This window comes from Sycon ciliatum, chromosome 13, assembly GCF_964019385.1.
Source record: "Sycon ciliatum chromosome 13, ocSycCili1.1, whole genome shotgun sequence".
NCBI classification, from domain to species: domain Eukaryota; kingdom Metazoa; phylum Porifera; class Calcarea; order Leucosolenida; family Sycettidae; genus Sycon; species Sycon ciliatum.
In genome coordinates this window covers 16,815,605-16,834,522 of record NC_088655.1, presented here as the reverse complement: position 1 = coordinate 16,834,522, position 18,918 = coordinate 16,815,605, and the positions used below count along the sequence as shown (strand labels likewise).

Sequence of the window (18,918 nt, the reverse complement as noted above, 5' to 3'; positions counted from 1 at the left end):
TCCAAAAACTCACGTCATGAACTTACATGTACATGTACGTGCGGGACAGTCTCTTATTTTGATCTTCTTTTCAGCAAACTCCCTCATTGATCTGCACCGCCTGTATTGTATAACTGTGTTTACTGCGTTCCTAGTTTAAATTCGTTTTTAAAAACATCTCTTTAATTCTTGCATTATCCCATTATGACCATGCTTAGAGACGCAGCGTCTTTTCAGAAGTATTTTGATCTTCTTTTCAGCAAACGGCCTCATTGATCTGCATCGCTTGTATTGTATACCTGTGTTTACTGCTTACTGCTGCTTTATTGTTCCAAGTATCAGTTTAGTTTAGTTTAAATATCTCTTTGAAAAGAATTCGGGTGGACACACCCATTCCCATAGCGCTGCATATCACATCCGAAACGTTGTAAAAATAACGGAACTGGTTCGGATGTGATATGCAGCGCTATGGGAATGGGTGTGTCCACCCGAATTCTTTTCACAGATGAAGCTGCAGGAAGCCTCAGCCCTTCTTTAAATATCTCTTATTATTATTATTATTTTTTCTCACCCCACACCCCTCTACTCTGTTATCGGCCCTCTTAAGAGTTGTGTTCATCACTGTTGAGGCTTCCGATGGAAAATAAAAGAATACTACTACTACTACTACTACTACAGTCAACTCACGTAAAACACGTCAAATTTTACGTGAGTTTTTTTCCCTTTTTGACGTAAAAGTTCACGGACGTAAGACTTTTACGTGAAACTTAACCTCTCTATTTTCCGTAAAAACACGGTCAAACTAGTGGCTGTTGCTAGTGTTGCAAGGAATATTCCAATAATTATTCGATTGATATTCGTTTGGAACCCGATGGAAGGAATATTTTCCCCTTTGGAATATTCGTTCGTTGTATCTATCGTAGTAATTCTAAAACGGACGGAGTGATATGTACATGTACATGATTGTGTTATGTGTTGAGAAAGGGGACTATGAATCACAAGAGTAGTGGACATGACTTAACTAGACATCTACTTGGTCTAGAATGAACGGGGATTAGCCAAATTTGATTTCGTTCCGATTTGAATGTTTGTTTTACCCCTAGAAATAATTCAGCATTTTGAGAGAATATTCGTTATTTGTTCGTTATTAAAAAAAAATTTCACGGTTCGCGTGAGACTCGGCTGGAAGCCTATTCGTTCGTTTGGGAAATAGAATATTCGTTGCAGCCCTATTGCCGTATTGCCAACTATTGGCAACACAGCACATCGTCCACCTGGAATAGATCTCCTCAGCCCAGTGCATGCAGTACAGTGTAGTGAAGCTGGTCGACACTGGGGTACGGGTGTCGTCTGTGAACAGGCGAATCGATCGAGCCAGGTCAGGGGTTCGACGGGCTCAGCCACATCCGGTGTTAGATCCTGCGTGCCACAGCTGATAGTGACAGCATTTCTGAGAGTCCTGTCTCTCACACGTGGTAACCGGACCAGCCAGTGCGCTGTTTATTGGTTTGCTACACAACAATCTTCTAACGGTGTCAGTGATTCGGTGTGCGCTTTGCCTTCGGTCCCACCGCGATATTGCCGCGTGGAATGCAAATGATCAGGAATGGGCAATAGATTGGCTCCGCTGTCCCCTACATGAAAAGAAGAAGAAGAATACCGACGGGAGTCTAGCTTTTCAGATGTTTTTCAGGACGGTTCAGCAGCATTCCTGCACTCCTGACTTCGAAAGCATAAACTACTTAGGTTGAATTACGGTTCCCTTACGAACCATTTTTTGACGAGTAGACTACGAGCGCTAGTGAGTTTGTAGCGTGCACGCGTGGTCGAAGTCAATTCCAGCCCACTTCGGAACATTTCAGCTCGCCGCGATTGTCTCACGAACACTTTTGAGGTGTGAGATCACCTATCGTCGCAGCAGCTCCAGTGGTGGCAAACTGAAAGCGCAATTTGACGTGCAGGTAAGTGGCTGTCTGTGAGGTTTGAAAAAAGGAGAAGTCTAAGATGGGGAAACGATGGAGTGCACATGTATGCGTGTATATCGTCCTGCTGGATCGGATCGTCCTTACCCAAATAAACTGGCACGTGGAGCTGTCGTGAAAGAGCAGAACTCTATGTCTGGCGTCCTAGCGTAGTAGCGGCTGCACCTTTGAAAGAGGGACGCAGTGGCCGTACACAATAGTCTACATGATCTACCCAATGACCGCGCGACTGTTGTGATGCGAGTATGTATTCGATTCATTGTATGGAATACGGATAGCCCTGGCAGGCGTTGAGTTCTTTGCATTGTATTGTATTGTATTTTCTTTACCGATTCGTTTCCTGGGCTGAAGTAGCCCAAGAGGCGAAGACGTATGCACCTGCGCCGGTTTTCATGTTGTTGTTGTTTCTGGCAGGGTCACAGCCGGAGTCCGGGGACCACGAAGTAGAGGTCATTCAAAAACATTCATTCATTCACATTGAGCTTGTGTTCGTAGATCTACCACCAGCGCGCTACACACATGCACGTATGTTATTCCCTGGAAAGGAACACACCTGCGCGTTTGTGTGCGATCTTGTGATCTTGTGCCACCTGCGCGCTGACCATTCAGCACGACTGTACAATTATGTAGAGGCCCTGAGCGCGCGCGAGAGAGAGAGAGCTAGAGAGGGTAAAAAGGCTGTGCACAGGAGCAAGCTGGGTGGAGTTCCCCTTGTGTGTGTGTGTGTGTGGGTGGGTGGGTGGGTGGGGGATTCATTTATTCTCTGTTTCAGAGAAAGCTGATTGAGAAAGCTGATTTGTATTACCATTTCGAACATTCACTCATGCAGCGTTTCAAGGGGAGAAAAAAAGGAAATTAGCCGGACTCGCGGGCACATCACCTGACATGTTGAGGAAGACATGAAGCAAATACACTAACATCGGCGGGCCACCACTTCGCTCATACATCTTGATGTTCCAGAGGAAAGGGAGAGGAACTGATGCCTGTGGTGTTTCACTATCGTTTCCTTCCGAGTCTTGGCATTGTTTGTCTCCAGTCCCTGCTCTATAGATGGCGGTGATGAAGATGCAGCTGGCTATCAGCGGCAACGCTGTACTGCTGCTGTGCTGTGCCCTGGCTATGGGGTGGCTGCATGCGGGCGCTACAGCGCAGTACACACAGGTCGGCCTGGGAATCTTCTTCCTGAACGTGGGCAGTAAGTAAGACTGGTACATACAGTGCAACCTGTAACTAAAGACCGCCGTGACTAGCGACCAGCCTGGTACTACAGACCACTTCGCCAGGCACGGGCTATCTCACATTCATATTATATGGTCGCGCGGTGCAAAACCTCTAACTGAGGACCACCTGCCACTAAAGACCGCTTTCTCCGGCCCCAAGGGGTGGTCGTTAGTCACAGGTTTTACTGTAGCCAAGTGATACGATGTACAGTGGTGCTCCGATAAAACACCCAGTGCAAAATGTGCTTGCCGGACCCTGTACAAAGCGGAAACCTGTATTGACAGGGCAAATGCTCATGCACCAACGTGCTGTGGATTGAACGTGCATCCCTGGATCCAGCGGAATCTTATCGTATCAGGACTGCTGCACCAAGGATGTGCGGTTAGGGCAGGTTTTGTTATACAGTGAAACCTGTCTGAGACGACCGCTCAAAGGACCTTCAAAATGCGGTCTCTGTTACCAGGTGGTCTCCTTATCCAGGGTCATTTGACTGGGAATAGCATCCCTTGGTCCTGGTTTCAGTGGTCTTCTAGGACAGGTGGTCGCCTTATCCGAGTGGTCGCCTTGACAGGTTTTGCTGTACTCCCATAGGCATCAAGAACATGTAATTGGTATCCGAGAGGTACACTACTTCTCATCTCATCATACAGTAAAACCTGTCAAGGCGATCACTCGGATAAGGCGACCACCTGTCCTAAAAAGACCACTGAAACCAGGACCAAGAGATGCTATTTCCAGTCAACTGACCCTGGCTAAGGAGACCACCTGGAAACAGAGACCACATTTTGAAGGTCCATTGAGCGGTCGTCTTAGACAGGTTTCACACTACATTAAAACCTGTAACTAAAGACCACCGTGCCTAGCGACCAGCCTGGCACTACAGTAGGCCTTGACAGATTATGGTAGCATAATTTTTCGCATAATTCCTACCAAAATCGAATAATCGCATGATTCGAGGCAAATTGCATACGAATCGCATAAAATTGGACTAATCCGCCTGTTCGCATCAAATTCCATACAGTTGTACATGTTCTACAAGTACAAGTACAAGTAGACACACCAGGAAGGCGTAGGTTTACGACTCCCTTGATAACATGTCCAGTCCACTACAATCAGTGACCAGGGTGACGGTCATAGCTAGGTCGGACGGTGCGTTGACCCCGTTGAACTTTTGCTACTACAGTACAACGCCCTCTACAAAAAAATTCACCTGTTATTTTGCACAGAACCATCATATACATTAGCAGCATATGTGAGCATAATGCCGCATAATATGATAACTTTTCGCATAATAATAGCATAATTCTGCAATTTTTTCAGCAATGCGAAAAGCATAATTTCACGAAAATATTAGCATAATCTGTCAAGGCCTACACTACAGACCACTTCGCCGTGACACATACAGTATGTCTCAATACACCCGTGCTCTGGACGATGTCCGTACCGGGCAAGACTATGGTACACTGTATTATGAGAGTACATGTATGTAGTAAGCGAGTTTCCACTACACTGTACTAGTATGCACATCATCCCAACAGCTGGCACCTGAAACCTGGCAGGCCCGCACGACCCGGTTGGTCGGGCTATCACCGGACAGACTTTTCGCCCACCAGCACGTGTTTACCGGTGTGGAGATCATGTGCCCCCCCCCCCCCTTACATCATACACAGAGCACTGTAGGCCATGATACTACTTCCGCTGGTCCTGCATGGCACGTGCAGCCCCGTCTCTCTAACGCATCGTCTGAGCTTTCTCTTCTCTTCCCTTCACCTCTACACATGTTCATCGAGTGTTGGTCTGTGTGTTTGTATAGAGGGCCTGCGCGAGTGAGCATCAGGCCGGGCCACCGGAACCGTCCCGATTGTTCAGGTCATCAGCGGACCGACTTGGTGGCCAATGTGTTTCTGATGACCGCCTGCGTGTGCGTGAAACTCAGAATCACAAGCATTACTTGTTGTTGAAACAGTTAGAGGTTAGGAAATCACATCATGATTTGTGCATTCCTTTTTGGAAAGAGGGAATGCAACAAAAGCATGGCAAACTGCAATGAGTTTTAGGTCCTTCCTTGCGCTGTACGAGATGTGAAGTTCCTTTCAGGAGCAATCATGTTCGGCCGTTCTTTGTTAGCAAGGAATTCTGTGTATCATTCTATCTATCTTGTCCTGTTCAGAGATTGACCTAGCTGGCTCAGCTTGCTATCTGGACTATTTGTTGACGGTGAGACAGCTGAACAGGACGCTCCCTACCTTTGACACTGCCACCATGTATGGGGGCCTACAGCGTGTATGCCCATCGAACAGTTCAGCGGAGGGTAAGTCAAGGTGTACTACTGACATGCAGCCATCCTAGGGAATAACGACCCTCCACGGTGCCCTATAGTTTGGGCTCTAGATAAAAAAACATGTCATGGGGGGGGGGGGGGTGCTTAGGTGGTCGATCATACCACTCTAGAATACTGTTTGACGTCACTGCAGTGCGATACTTGATCATACCACTCCATCACTGGAGGACAATAATATTAGTTATACCAACTAGGCCCCACATGCACTCTCTGGCCAACCTGATTACACCAGCAACATAACTCCAAGTTTCAGATACTGACAAATTCATTTCCCTCCATTCAGCTCTGTTTCGACCATTGTGGCTGCATTCATGTGTCTCTTATACGGGTGATCCGAGACCAGGCACTGCCCATAACTCCGAATTCCATAACTCGCAATCGGATATGTTTCAATAGGGAAGTGGCCCAAGATCTCGTACATGACGTCACCTTTCCAACAAAAAAATCCCCCAATTTTGTCAATGGTTCATGTGAGACTCAGCTGGAGGCCGAAAAGGGTAATAATATTGCCACTAAAACTCACCCACAGGGTGCTCGGTAGACCGAGGTGTCTGTAACTTTGAAGTCCGGATAACACGGATATGAGTGTGCTGTAGCAAAAGAGAGAAGAAAACACATGAGAACGAGTTATGCAGCAACTATCCGCGACTGTATGCAGCAACTATCCACGTTCTCATGTGTTGTCTTCTATAAAAAAAACATTAATTACTTACTGGCTCAGTATCTGAGCGGACTGTGTGTGAATTTCCACTTTAGAATGGCTGGAGTGGAGAGGGCAGGCAAGCGACATCTCTGTACCCAACCTGGAGCGGGCTGGTACAATCAAGAAAGTGGACGATACGGACAGTGTCTTTCGTGTACAGGTGAGAACCCTCCTCCCTCCCCCTCTCCCATTACCATGACTATGGCTTGGATATCACATCTGGCTGCGGCCAACAAACCTTCAATGTGTGTGTTGTCGCTATTGCTGTCTATGTCCCTGGGTGTGCCAGTACACGTGGAGCGAAAATATGACTTGGATATCTGAGGCATGGTTGAGGAAAATATCAGCAGGAAGTTTTAGCGTGTGGATGGTCTGGGAACAGTGTGGATGGTCTGGGAACAGCAAAAACGCCGCTGAGCAGGAATGTGTATTGTGTGGGCGGTTTGGATGATATGGCACTGCACAATCGTAGGAAGGAAGTTTTAGGGTTTGCATGGCTTGACACCGCAAGATGGCATAGCCTCGCCAGGTATGTAGACTGGGCAATTGCCAGGCTCAAACTGTCTTTTAAATCTGTTTCATTCAGAGCTTGTCCGCTATCTTGACTCGACGACCTGTATGTGTACATGCGGTGCATTTCAAGAGCTGAGATTCAAAGCCCGATCTACGCCAAATTTGAGAAAATAATTATGATTTTAAACAAGACAGTGTTGCCAGGCAAAAAATCACATTCAAAATCCGACAAGAACCATTTCAATACTGGAACTCAAATTTGGATTTAGATACCAACCGCACATAAAATCAATCCTTTTTGGGCCATTTCCGAAAAGTGATGAAATGGATTTAGCGGGTTTTGAATCTCAGCAGTCTTCGTTTGCAGAAACAAAATTGACCGCAGATAGCCCATAATTTCATTGCTTCAAAAATCACTGGAAAAATTATCTGCCGAAACCGGTTCCGACACCGCCGACATGTCTCGTGTGTATTCCGCATGTGTATGTGTGTTTGCTTGTGCACAATGTGTGCATGTGCATGTATGCTAACATAATATGTGCTGTCTTGTTTCCAGGGTGCCCACTACTTCCAGACAAACTTGGAGAAGTACCCTTTCGAGACGCAGATCCTGGAAGCTTTCATAGAGATACGACGGCAGCCACACGGGGATGTAAGTTTGAAGATAGGACGCACATGTGTGTGTGTGCGTGTGTGTGTGCATGTGTGTGCACGTGCGTGTGTGTATGTGGGCATGTAACATGTGTGCATGTGTGTGTGTGTGTGTGTGTGTGTGTGTGTGTGTGTGTGTATGTGTGTGTGTGTGCTCATGCGCGCGCATGCGCGCGCGAACGATTGAAAGTTTCGTTGCAGCAGCCATCATGGGAGAAAATGTACGAGGAGCACTGCTTTGCTGGTGTTGTGCAAAACACCAAAAGCCTACGATTATTGATTGACGCATCTAGCTACTGTAGCCTGTGCATGCGTGCAGCGTACAAGTATGAACTTGTTGTTCTTCCAAGAATACTGAACACCTACGCTCGCACGCGGTGACGAGAAAAGTCTGAGCGCATTGCTAAATTTCGAAGATACGATAAGCAGAGCTTCTCATCTTCCTGTGTTGTTTTATGCTGTGTCTACGCGTAGGTTTCCAAGGTTGCATTGTGTCAGCTAGAGGATTACGAGTAAGTAACTGCAGTTATTCTTGCTGGTTGTCCGTCTGTGATCCATTCCCTCTCTTCCCTGTTGTGCTATTGCAGCAAATGCAGGACGGGTGAACAAATGCAGGACGGGTGAAAGCAGCGTTTGATTGGTCCCGCCGTATCCCACCCTTTCACACTTTGTATACGATAGGGCCGGTACACTCGTTGGTGGCCAAAGAGCCTCGCAAACTGGACCAGTTCCACCAGGCCGGGCCTTCAATGGCTTCATTCCTTTGCAGATCATTCCACTTCTGGTTTTGGCTCTGTGCCTTTGAGTCAAAGGACTGTCATGCCAACGACTGCTTGGTGCTTCCCATAACATGCATGCATTGTGAATATTTAAGAAAGCTCAAAATAATTATACTAGTCAGTGATTGAGAGGATTGCCGCTTTTGTCTTCCTTTGCCATTGAACCTTGTGCAGTGGCTTGTCCAGCTGGGTAAGGTTTCCAGGCGAGGCAGAGCTGGCCTTGCAGGTTGATCACGATGTCAAAGAGCAATGCTGGCCACCGTTTTCCGCACCCCATGCAATCTGCAAGAGCGCGACTGGCATCACATCGGATTGTCCGTGTGACCCACCACCAATCGTGTACCACAACGAGTCAAGGCACTTCTCCTGCCGGTAGGTGCCCGGCGTTTGCGGTGCGAGATCGGTGTGTGTGTGTGTGTGTGTGTGTGCGTGCTTGCGTGTGTGCGTGCTTGCGTGCGTGTGAGTGTGTGTGCGTGAGTGCAAGTATGTGTGCCTTTGTGCAATTGTGTGCATGCGTGTGCATATGTCATCCTACTGTAAGGCACATTTTTGAAATCGCGAGATAAGCAGGTACAGTCAGACCTCGCATATCCGGTCCTCTTTTCTCCGGGTCCCTCGCCAACCGGAAGAAAATAGCTGGTTACAGATGTACGGCATACGTGATGCATCCCACAAAACCGGTGTTCGATTATCCGGTTCCCTCGCCTCTCCGGACATTTTGTGGAAAACAGATGTGTGCGGTTAAGCGAGGTCTGGCCGTACTGTCCTTCTCTTCATGTTGACAGGTGCCAGGGTGGTAAGAAGTTATCGTCACGCTACACAGCCATGATCTACTTTGACCGTCCTGGTAAGCACTGAAAGCCAGTACTTCTCATTTCTTTGTCTTTGTGTCTGTGTCTGTGTATGTCTGTCTGTGTCTGTCTGTCTGTGTGTATGTCTGTCTGCCTGTATGCGTGTCTGCTGGTCCGCTTGCCCAGTTTTCTGGACACCTGTTTGGTTGCCTATCTTCTGTCCGCGTGTCTCTTTGTTTTCTACCTCGTTGTCTGTCGGCTTATCGTTCTCTCTGCGTTCCTCCTCTCCCATCCACCTGCAGAGAACACCGCCTTCATCCGTGTCCTATTGCCAGCCGTATTCATCCTGCTCGTCATCATCATGACTTATCTACTACCACCCAAGACTGCTGATGCCAAGCAAACGGTTGTGCCTGCTCTGAACGCATCATCAGTTGCCGCCACAACGACAGACCCCGTGTTTACGGAAGCACCTGCGTCGTTGTCCAGCTCTGCGTCCTCCAGCATCGAGCTCCGCAGACCGGCGGCACGCCTGCAGTCCAGTGCGTCATGGCAACCGACCTCCACGAGCGGCGACAGCGGCGTTGCCATGCAACCACTCCGGTCACAGCCTGCCAGGCAGACGGAAGTCTGTATTGTTTGTGACGACGTCGACAACGCAGGAGATGACAGCACGCACGTCACCGCCAGCGCGACAGCAGTCAGTAAGTACGGTTATGCTAAATGAAATCCAAACTGAAGTGCACCACTTGTGCCTTGGTCATCAACAAGATCGGTTTCAGCACCCACTTGAATGTAGCCCATATCTTTGTTACTTGAACACATTTGTGCAGAAAGTCATCGTGGCATGTGCGCAGTGGAACCAACATGGCCAACATCATGTGACCTGTGTATGCGAGGGTAGAGTGGACAGTGGAACCAACATGGTCGTTCCATGTGGTCATGTGATCTATGTGGTCGTGTGATCTATGTATGCGAGGGTAGAGTGGACAGTGGAACCAACATCAGTGGTCGTTCCATGTGGTTATGTGACAGGTGTGAAGCCAAGTTATTGTCCTGCTCGTGTTGCTGGGCTCTTCTTCCTATACAGGGTTCAAGATGTGTGCCGCAACACTGCTTTCGGCAATATTCTACCACGTCAGCTTGATCAATCAGTTGCCGCCGACGTCTATTTTCACCGTCGCTGACAAGCTCATGATCAATCTCTATGCAGTAGGTGTTTTGTTAGGCTGTGTGTGTGTGTGTGGGGGGGGGGGGTATGTGTGTGTGTGTGTGTGTGTGTGTGTGTATGTGTGTATGTGTGTGTGTGTGTGTGTGTGTGTGTGTGTGTGTGTGTGTGCAAGTGTGTATACGTGACTGTGTGTACATGTATGCACGCGTGTGTGAGTGCACGCATGCGTTAGTTCTGATGATCGTTATTTTTTGGACTTGTCTTGAAAGAAACGGACTTGAAAGACTGGCTTTACATGTGCCGTCCAAAGTCAAACCTCCTCAGGACAAATAATGATAAAGTGATCTTTGTAGTACCAGAAACCCTACACTTGGTCGGGCATCAAATCAAGTTATAATAATTGTTCACTTGAAGCTGGGGTGGTACGACCTTTTAGGGGTAGTATTGACTACATTTTGACTGATTTTTTGAGTTTATCGGCAAGGTGGAGATGAAATTTGAAAAGGGTTTTTGGTGAATCTCTGGAGAATAGCCTTCTCTAGCTTCCTTTAGTTTTCTTTTTTTCCTTTGTACAAAACTTGAAAACGTTTTATGAAAGGTCCGTGTTATTTTTCCACGGACCTTTCATAAAGCATTTTCAAATGTTGTGCAAAATCAAAAATAACAGTTTTCGAAGCTAGAGAAGGCTATTCTCCAGAGATTCACCGAAAATCATTTTCAAATTTCATCTCCACCTTACCGAAAAACTCAAAAATGCAGTCAAGAATTTCCTGAAGAAGTTGTACCGGCCCAGCCACCTTCAGAGTACTTCCTTGCTCTCTCATTTGATTTTGCCTGCATTTCGCCTGACAATAAGACTTGAAAGAATACTAGTGGAAATTACCGAGATGTTGCTCAAGAGCCTGAAGTGTGTCCTTCTTCTCACTATGATCGTGTCCTCGCTCTCTGTTTGCCATTGTTTAGATGAATATCATGTCCTGGGTTGTGACCATCACCTTCATTATGATGGAGATGGGCGATAGGAAAAGTGTGCCATGGTCAGACATCAAGAAGACGTATCGCTTCACGCGCATCGTCGGTCCCATCTTCAGCCTGCCGCCGTTCTTCATCACCTTCTTCACGGAGGAGGGACGAGAGTAAGTTTGACCGGGGATAACACACTCAACACGACTGATCACACAGCATGGGGCTGTGTTGTCCAGAACAAGCAAAACAAAATTGGGACAAAAAAATTGAATGCGAACATGAACACCATAAGCAATAAAGTTAATAAACACACAGGAGGGCAGCGAGAAATGGTGACTAGTCTCTGGAGATGTGGGCTTCTGATACTGCTGGAGTGTGTGATAACTCATTAGAAGACCAGGGATAATTGCACGGTGGCAGCAAAGCCTGTTGTGAGTTTGAAGGAATCCATTACCCGAAGAAAATTTAATAGTCTTGTTGGTCTGGACCATAGCAACTACTTTAAATTAAACTTGCCAAATGTTCTTTTGCTAAACCGCATGGTTGTCTATTTTTCTGCTGAAATTGAGGTGAGAAAGCTATGATCTGGTTGACAGCATTTCAGCCACGTTTCAGGCTACATGCGTTGTTTGGAACTGCCGGCACTGATGACAGTTGATTGCATGATGACACCCGATGTGTTATGCCTGGATGAATGGGGGGGGGGGGGGGGGGATGGAGGGAGGGATCCTGGGGAGGGGGATTGAGTTATGTGTGACGGCTGTTGATTGTATTTGCTTGGTGTGTTGTTAGATGGGTGCCACCCGTGGTTCTACTGTTGGCTGCATTGCTCAGTGCACTCTGCTACCAAATACAAGAGAAGGTCTATGGAGCGTAAGTCCATGCTTTGTTCAGCGTAGCTAAATCTTCCCTTGTTCCGACTAGCAGCCACCAGAATAATATTGAGACAAGAACTTGGGTGGACACCCACAACCCCCACACAACTGTTAATCACAGCCTGTTCCGTGAATTTATAGCGTTTTAGCATTTGTCCGTCGTCAGGTAACATAAACAACGAGGTGCAATGGGAATGGGTGTGTGTTAACTCAAGTTTGTTCTCTGCTGATAAAGCTGCAAGAAGCCTCAAGGCTTCTGCAAGCCAGCAGCATATTGGCTATTAGTGAATTAAGAGTGGATGTGTGTGTGTGTGTGTGTGTGTGTGTGTGTGTGTGTGTGTGTGTGTGTGTGTGTGTGTGCGTGTGTGTGCGTGCGTGTGTGTGTGTGTGTGTGTGTGTGTGTGCGTGTGTATGTATGTGTGTGCACGTGCGTGTGTGTGTGTGCGTGTGTGTGTGTGTGTGTGTGTGTGTGTGTGTGTGTGTGTGTGTGTGTGTGCGTGTGTATGTATGTGTGTGTGTGTGCGTGTGTATGTATGTGTATGTATGTGTGTGTACGTGCATGTGCGTGAGTGTTCTCTTAGGACTGGCATTCTGCGCGCCGGAGTGTGCTCGCCAAAATAGGGGGACCACCATGTATTTTCACTCTGAGTCGGACATACTTTCTTCTCTGATCTTCTTCCCTGATCTTTACCATACAGGATGAAGTCGCGCCGAAAGGAAGAGAAAGACGGCAGGACACGGGTCATTAAGAAGAACAAGAATGGCCAGGATGATATCGATGGTGAGGCTGCGGGAGATGGCGGCGCATCTGTTGCTCATGACGACGATGATTTGAAGCGCGGCTGCTGCTGCAACTGGTCCATGTGGGCGGACTATGGCCAGTACCAGCAGGGAAACGAAGTCATTCCCAGACCAGCTGGCAAGGGCGTGACTCCAGGGCCTCCGCAACCAACGCTAACGCCACCCTTGGAGTCAGAGTTCTAGTAGCATGCGTGTACCTGCGCAGGCAGAACTGTGGCACTTTGCAGCGAGATTATCGCGAACCTATGGACACCGTGGAACTGCGCATGCAGCTCAAAATCCGAGTCGTCCACTGCACTCTGGACACGAGGTGCATTCAGGAAACGTATTCCTGGAATGTTTCAGTCGTCTATGCGGAGCAGAGCGTGCTCTATACTCCTGCGAACACTGCACATTTCAATATACAGCTCTGTGTTTATTTCTGCACATGGGTTTCCAGTCAGAGCACAGGCCGGGCCACTATGTGTAGCTAGCAGGGGACTACATACAAGTACAGTCGAATGTCACTTATCCGGTCGCCAGTTATCTGAGCACGTTGGTTATACTTGAAGTATGCTAACATGTATGTGTACATGGAGCAATTCATGAATATGCATGAATATATTTGGGTATTGTGTACAAATAGCGGAGTCCTCCGGATCGATAGAGTGCTCAATGCGGAAGCAGAGCAGTAACACACGAGTAACAGGAAAACCACGCGTCTTGATTGTCGTAACTTAAAGTTTCATGCCATATAGCAATCTTCAGACAACTGATTACGGTGATGCACAGCTAGTATGGTATTTATACAGCAGCATAGGAAGGAATCTGTGAAGGTTTGAGGTCTGGTGGGTGCAAAAAGTCCTGGATGGAAAATGTGCCAAACTCACATGGTCCGTGAGTGAGAAAAGAAATGTGATATGGCAGGAAGGCAAGCAAGGCTGTGTGAAAGGATGATAATGATAATGTGGCTTGCCTGTAATCACAATCATGCAGGTGCAAGATGCCACACACTTTGGTAAGCGCTTAAAATAAGTTGGAGGAGGGGAGATACTTGCTCTTCAATGCACCAACAAAACAGGTGCAAGATGGAACGCGCTGTGATGCACCTATAGCCATCACAGCGCGTGGAAACTTCCATCTTGCACCTGTTTTGTTGGTGCATTGAAGAGCAAGTATCTCCCCTCCTCCAACTTATTTTAAGCGCTTACCAAAGTGTGTGGCATCTTGCACCTGCATGATTGTGATTACAGGCAAGCCACATTATCATTATCATCCTTTCACACAGCCTTGCTTGCCTTCCTGCCATATCACATTTCTTTTCTCACTCACGGACCATGTGAGTTTGGCACATTTTCCATCCAGGACTTTTTGCACCCACCAGACCTCAAACCTTCACAGATTCCTTCCTATGCTGCTGTATAAATACCATACTAGCTGTGCATCACCGTAATCAGTTGTCTGAAGATTGCTATATGGCATGAAACTTTAAGTTACGACAATCAAGACGCGTGGTTTTCCTGTTACTGGTCGGGTATTGTGTACATAAATCAGTGAAATCCAGCCATATATGCACATAAAAAATGATATCAGTTATCCAACATATCCAGTTATCCAACATGCCTGATTCCCGAAGAGGTCGGATAAGTGACATTCTGACTGTACAGTAAAGCGACAGACTTTCGTGGCGTGCAAATTTGGCGTTTTCATAAATCGGGCTGCTTCACGACGAGAAACGTTTGCGATTCTATCTCTTCAGTCGGATCTTGTACTGTCTACAATCGATGTACGGAGAGGTTTGCGGCGATTTATATCCGCGAATGTGTGATGGATGATGGTGAAATTTAATCTCTAGCGAAAATTACTCATTTGCAGTACTTCAAGTACATGTAATATTTGCTACTGGAGGTGCAGAGCCGGCGCCACTGGTACGGCCGGTGCTGCCATGACCTCACCAGTTGGTGCCAATTCCTGCGTTCATGGGTTGCTCAGTGTGCACCTGAGTGCCTGGAATGACTAGTAATAAGGTATCCTCTCATACGCTCCTCGCTCGAGTCTCTCCCTTCTGTATTTCATCAGCACAGCTATTAACTGGCATTGTGGATAGCGCCTACCCAGTCCAATGTACTTTTTGTCTTTCAACATGATTTGTAGGTTTATGCTCTCTTAAAAAATATAAAAAATTCTTCTTGTGCATCGAGGTTTACTGCGCTAGCCGTCATATCTCTTGCTAGATGAATGTGTAGCTGAAGCAAAGAGATTATGTTTGAGACAAAGAGCTAGAGATGCACGTGTAGCCTCCCAGGATTTTGAAATTTGGCATGGGGAAATGATCGGTCCTGTAGCCGCACTTGGGGCCCTACCATCCCTCAGGAGCTGGCTCCGGGCCGGACTGGTGGTGGTGGGGGTGTGTGCAGTGCTGCCAAATAATTTTCGCCCAAAATCGGACACCCTTCACCGCCAAGGCTGGCCACATGGTGCGAATTCTTCTCCTCGGCAATTTTTTTTACAGAGAATTAAAAATATCGCCTAAAACACCATGAAAATTCGCTTCGTTGCCATGGTAACCCCAGAGTTGTCATGAATTTTGTAATGATGAGTGTGGTCGCACACTGACTCTGTACAGACTCTCAGTGTACATGCCATCCAGCCTGATCCAGGCATGTTACATGTTACTTTGCACTTCCACAGCCAAGCGCTAGCCTTTTTAGAAGCAAATGTACAGTGATGTGTGCCTTCAGTTGCACTGAAAAGTGAAAGTACAGGACTTCTGCATAGGAAAGTAATGATCTCCGACATTTTGGCTGCTTTTCGGACGTTTCCCTTTTCGGACCGGTTTTCGGAAGAGCCTTCAAACATCGGACACTGTCCGAAAAATCGGACGGTTTGGCAGCACTGTGTGTGTGTGGGGGGGGGGGGGGGAAGGTGGGGTGGTGTTGTTTATGCATCATCTCGTTGAATGGACTTCTACCGCCATCTGTCCACGTTTCGCTTGAGACACAGTGAGTGTCCAGCATCCTTAGCTAATTAGGAGCGCCACCATCCTGCAAAGATCAGAAGCGCAGATGCAGCTGTATTGACCCTGCTAAGATCTCCATTTTGCAGTCTGAACATTCTTTCCTTGCTGCGTCCGTTTTCGCCGGTGTGCTACGGAAAGCAGGAACCGTGAGGTTTTTACCTATGAAAGTAGCGTATAAGCATGCATGCGTTTATCTTTCTTCCTGCACCCTCCCCGTATCTTGACAGTGGCATGGCTGTTACCCCTGATGATGATTCGTTTATTAAATTATTTTTGATTTTCTAAGCGATCTTGGCAGTGGGGATGGATTCCCACGAGTGGGCTCGTGTATATATGTATAGCTCATCAGGGGATTGGAGCATGGAAGTAAATCTAGATCACCAATCTTGATGTAAATGTGGTGCAAGCTCTAAAACGTTAGACGGAAGTCGAAGCATACACTGGAACGTTACGCTTGACAGAGAACTAGGTCAGCCTACATTGTATCAATGGAGGAGAAAAATTCTTAGAAGGCCAATTGGGGGACGGGGGGGGGGGGGGGGCATTGAGAGTCTTAGTACGAGTATAATAATAAATAATGCGGTAGGACAATTCAAGATTAGCTGGTTGTTTCGTGATGCATGCGGGTCTACGTAGAACGGTTTGGTGCATGCTGGGTGACACCACGCTGGCGATGCTACACTCAGATTCTTATGAATACTATTACCGGATTCATCGAGATTCTCAAAATGCATTGGTTAGTTGATTGGGTCCACGACATTCAGAGAAGACGTAACAGAAAAGTACCGCGCAGGTTTTGGTTGTCGCCTTAGCTTGGGTGTTCACTTTGACGTGAACATGCTCGAAACAAGGATAGCTGGCGTTATTGGCGGCTTGATGGGCTTAATGGAGACGTGGAAGAGGAATTTTCCTGCCATTGGTTGAAGAAGGGGTAACTCTCCCACATTAGGGAGTCGCAAATCGCCCTATTTTCGAAGTCAGAAACCCGCCGCTGGGTCAACATTTTTGATCCATCGCTTTCGCACAGTATTTTCGCGAGTTTGCGGTGGGAGAGTTGTTTTCTCTTCCTTGTGTTTCTGACCAGCTTTGTGAAATCTGCGAGTTCGTTTCTGGTTGGTCGTACCACTGCAGGGGGAACAGGAGTATTGTTTGGCTGTGTCCGGGCAGAACCTGGGCTAGAGTTGTTACTTCTTACTGGCGTCACAGCAGACGAACACCCTTCGGAAACCGACAAGCTGGAAAATGCTGACTGAGGATCCGTAGTCTCATCGTATCATATCGTGGTCGATGATTATATTAGGAAAACAGTTCGTTTTTGCCAGAGTAAATGTGCTTTCCTTCAGCCAACGGCGAACATCTGCATCCATGAGAGCAATGCGTTCCCAATCCTGAGCGATTTCGCAGGCAATATCTGGAGACAGTTCTTCGGTGGACCTGCTGGGTGTCTCTGCATGTTGCAGAACGGCTTTAACACTCTCACGAAAACGAGCGGAATCCCAGGACAGTTGATCAACAAGACAACGTGCGGGCGTGCCATGCTCCGCAATGTTCGGGCCAAATACCCGCTGACACCTCCATGACGGTTGTATCGCCGTAGAAGTGTTTGAAGTTTGACTGAGCTGTGTTGTGGTATGGCGGACGGTGTCAGTCATGTTTGCAACGGTACTGCTGTTCGCGGCTCCAGTAGCGGCCTCCATGCAGGATGCTCCGCCCGTCCATGATGGTAGGTCAGCCATATCAACGTCTAAGAAATATCGAAATTGTATGTATTAGGGCTGAAACGATCATTCAGTAACTCCTAACGATCAACCAATATCATTAACGATCGATATATTGGTTTTATCGATTCTTGTCGGCCCTACTCATGTACCTCGAACACCAGATAATGAAGAAATTCCACAATGCCTTTGCTACGCTAGAAACTTGCCGCATCGCACTGTTGACATGTGGCTGGTTTTATCAACATGAACTAGAGTATTTCATCTTGTTCCCAGAGTGAAGAATCTTTTCATCACCCTCTGGCAACTTCTTTCATCTCCGACCTCTCCCACAAATGAACCGAAAAAACAAAGCCTTCTCTCCTGATCTCTTTCAAAGCCACAAATCAATTTTGCTGCGCTTGAAAGTACATGATTGCACCCGTGTTCACTACCGGATGGAGTGCAATCGCTAGAATACTGTTGCTGGTATGCATGCGTAAGAAAGCACTCGTTTCGAACACTAACGATTATCGATTGCACCCTTAGCGATCGATATGCGAGTTATCAGTATAATTGTTTCAGCCCTAACTATACAATAATTATATCGAAATATCGAAATTGTATTGTATAAGGCTTTATTCCCGTAGCTATGCAGAAGACGTTACTTCAGTAACGTCTGGCGCTAGCCAGGGTCCACACAGTTTTAATTTTTTTTTTTTTGAACAGGACTTTTTCACGGCTTTAATTTGGTGTTTGTTTGTTTGTGTCACGCCTGGTGCTATCCCGTATCTGTCCCGTACCGTACCGTACCAGCAAAGACCGCTGGCCACACTATTTTTTGGTTGTTTATACCATCGGCATGCCTGGCGATATCCCGTACCTGTCCCGTACCATCAAGAGTAGGGTACCATCAAGAGAATGAGTATAATTATTATATGCGAAGTGTATCGGGGGAATGCATTAAGGCCAATAGTGCAGTAACATTTGGTGTGCATTTGTGTGCGAGGCCGAGATCCCACTAGCAGGCTGGCTGGGCCGCTTGTCGACCAGGGCAGGGGGAACAGGAGTATTGTTTGGCTGTGTCCGGGCAGAACCTGGGCTAGAGTTGTTACTTCTTACTGGCGTCACAGCAGACGAACACCCTTCGGAAACCGACAAGCTGGAAAATGCTGATTGAGGATCCGTAGTCTCATCGTGGTCGAGGATTATATTAGGAAAACAGTTCGTTTTTGCTAGAGTAAATGTGCTTTCCTTCAGCCAACGGCGAACATCTGCATCCGTGAGAGCAATGCGTTCCCAATCCTGAGCGATTCCGCAGGCAATATCTGGAGACAGTTCTTCGGTGGACCTGCTGGGTGTCTCTGCATGCTGCAGAACGGCTTTAACACTCTCACGAAAACGAGCGGAATCCCAGGACAGTTGATCAGCAGGACAACGTGCGGGCGTG

General features: G+C 47.3%; 1 protein-coding gene across 1 annotated transcript; it reads left to right on the top strand.

Annotated features, from left to right (window-relative positions):
* The first annotated feature begins 1,513 nt into the window (after positions 1-1,513).
* On the top strand, positions 1,514-13,589 carry LOC135829823 (uncharacterized). The gene is made up of 13 exons (XM_065342214.1): positions 1,514-1,940; positions 2,998-3,156; positions 5,353-5,493; positions 6,280-6,386; positions 7,296-7,391; positions 7,865-7,902; positions 8,344-8,541; positions 8,955-9,016; positions 9,263-9,664; positions 10,051-10,172; positions 11,095-11,267; positions 11,890-11,970; positions 12,671-13,589. Exons 2-13 carry the CDS (start codon positions 3,012-3,014, stop codon positions 12,954-12,956), a joined length of 1,851 nt encoding a protein of 616 aa, XP_065198286.1. The 5' UTR covers positions 1,514-1,940; positions 2,998-3,011; the 3' UTR covers positions 12,957-13,589.
* Positions 13,590-18,918: the final 5,329 nt, after the last annotated feature.

What these genes read in the sequence shown, in the direction of transcription:
- LOC135829823 (XM_065342214.1), top strand. Translation starts at nt 3,012, where the DNA reads ATGGCGGTGATGAAGATGCAGCTGGCTATCAGCGGCAACGCTGTACTG. An exon ending in ACAGTGTCTTTCGTGTACAG is followed by an intron (nt 6,387 to 7,295) that starts GTGAGAACCCTC and finishes TCTTGTTTCCAG; the next exon opens with GGTGCCCACTACTTCCAGAC. An exon ending in TCAAGGCACTTCTCCTGCCG is followed by an intron (nt 8,542 to 8,954) that starts GTAGGTGCCCGG and finishes TCATGTTGACAG; the next exon opens with GTGCCAGGGTGGTAAGAAGT.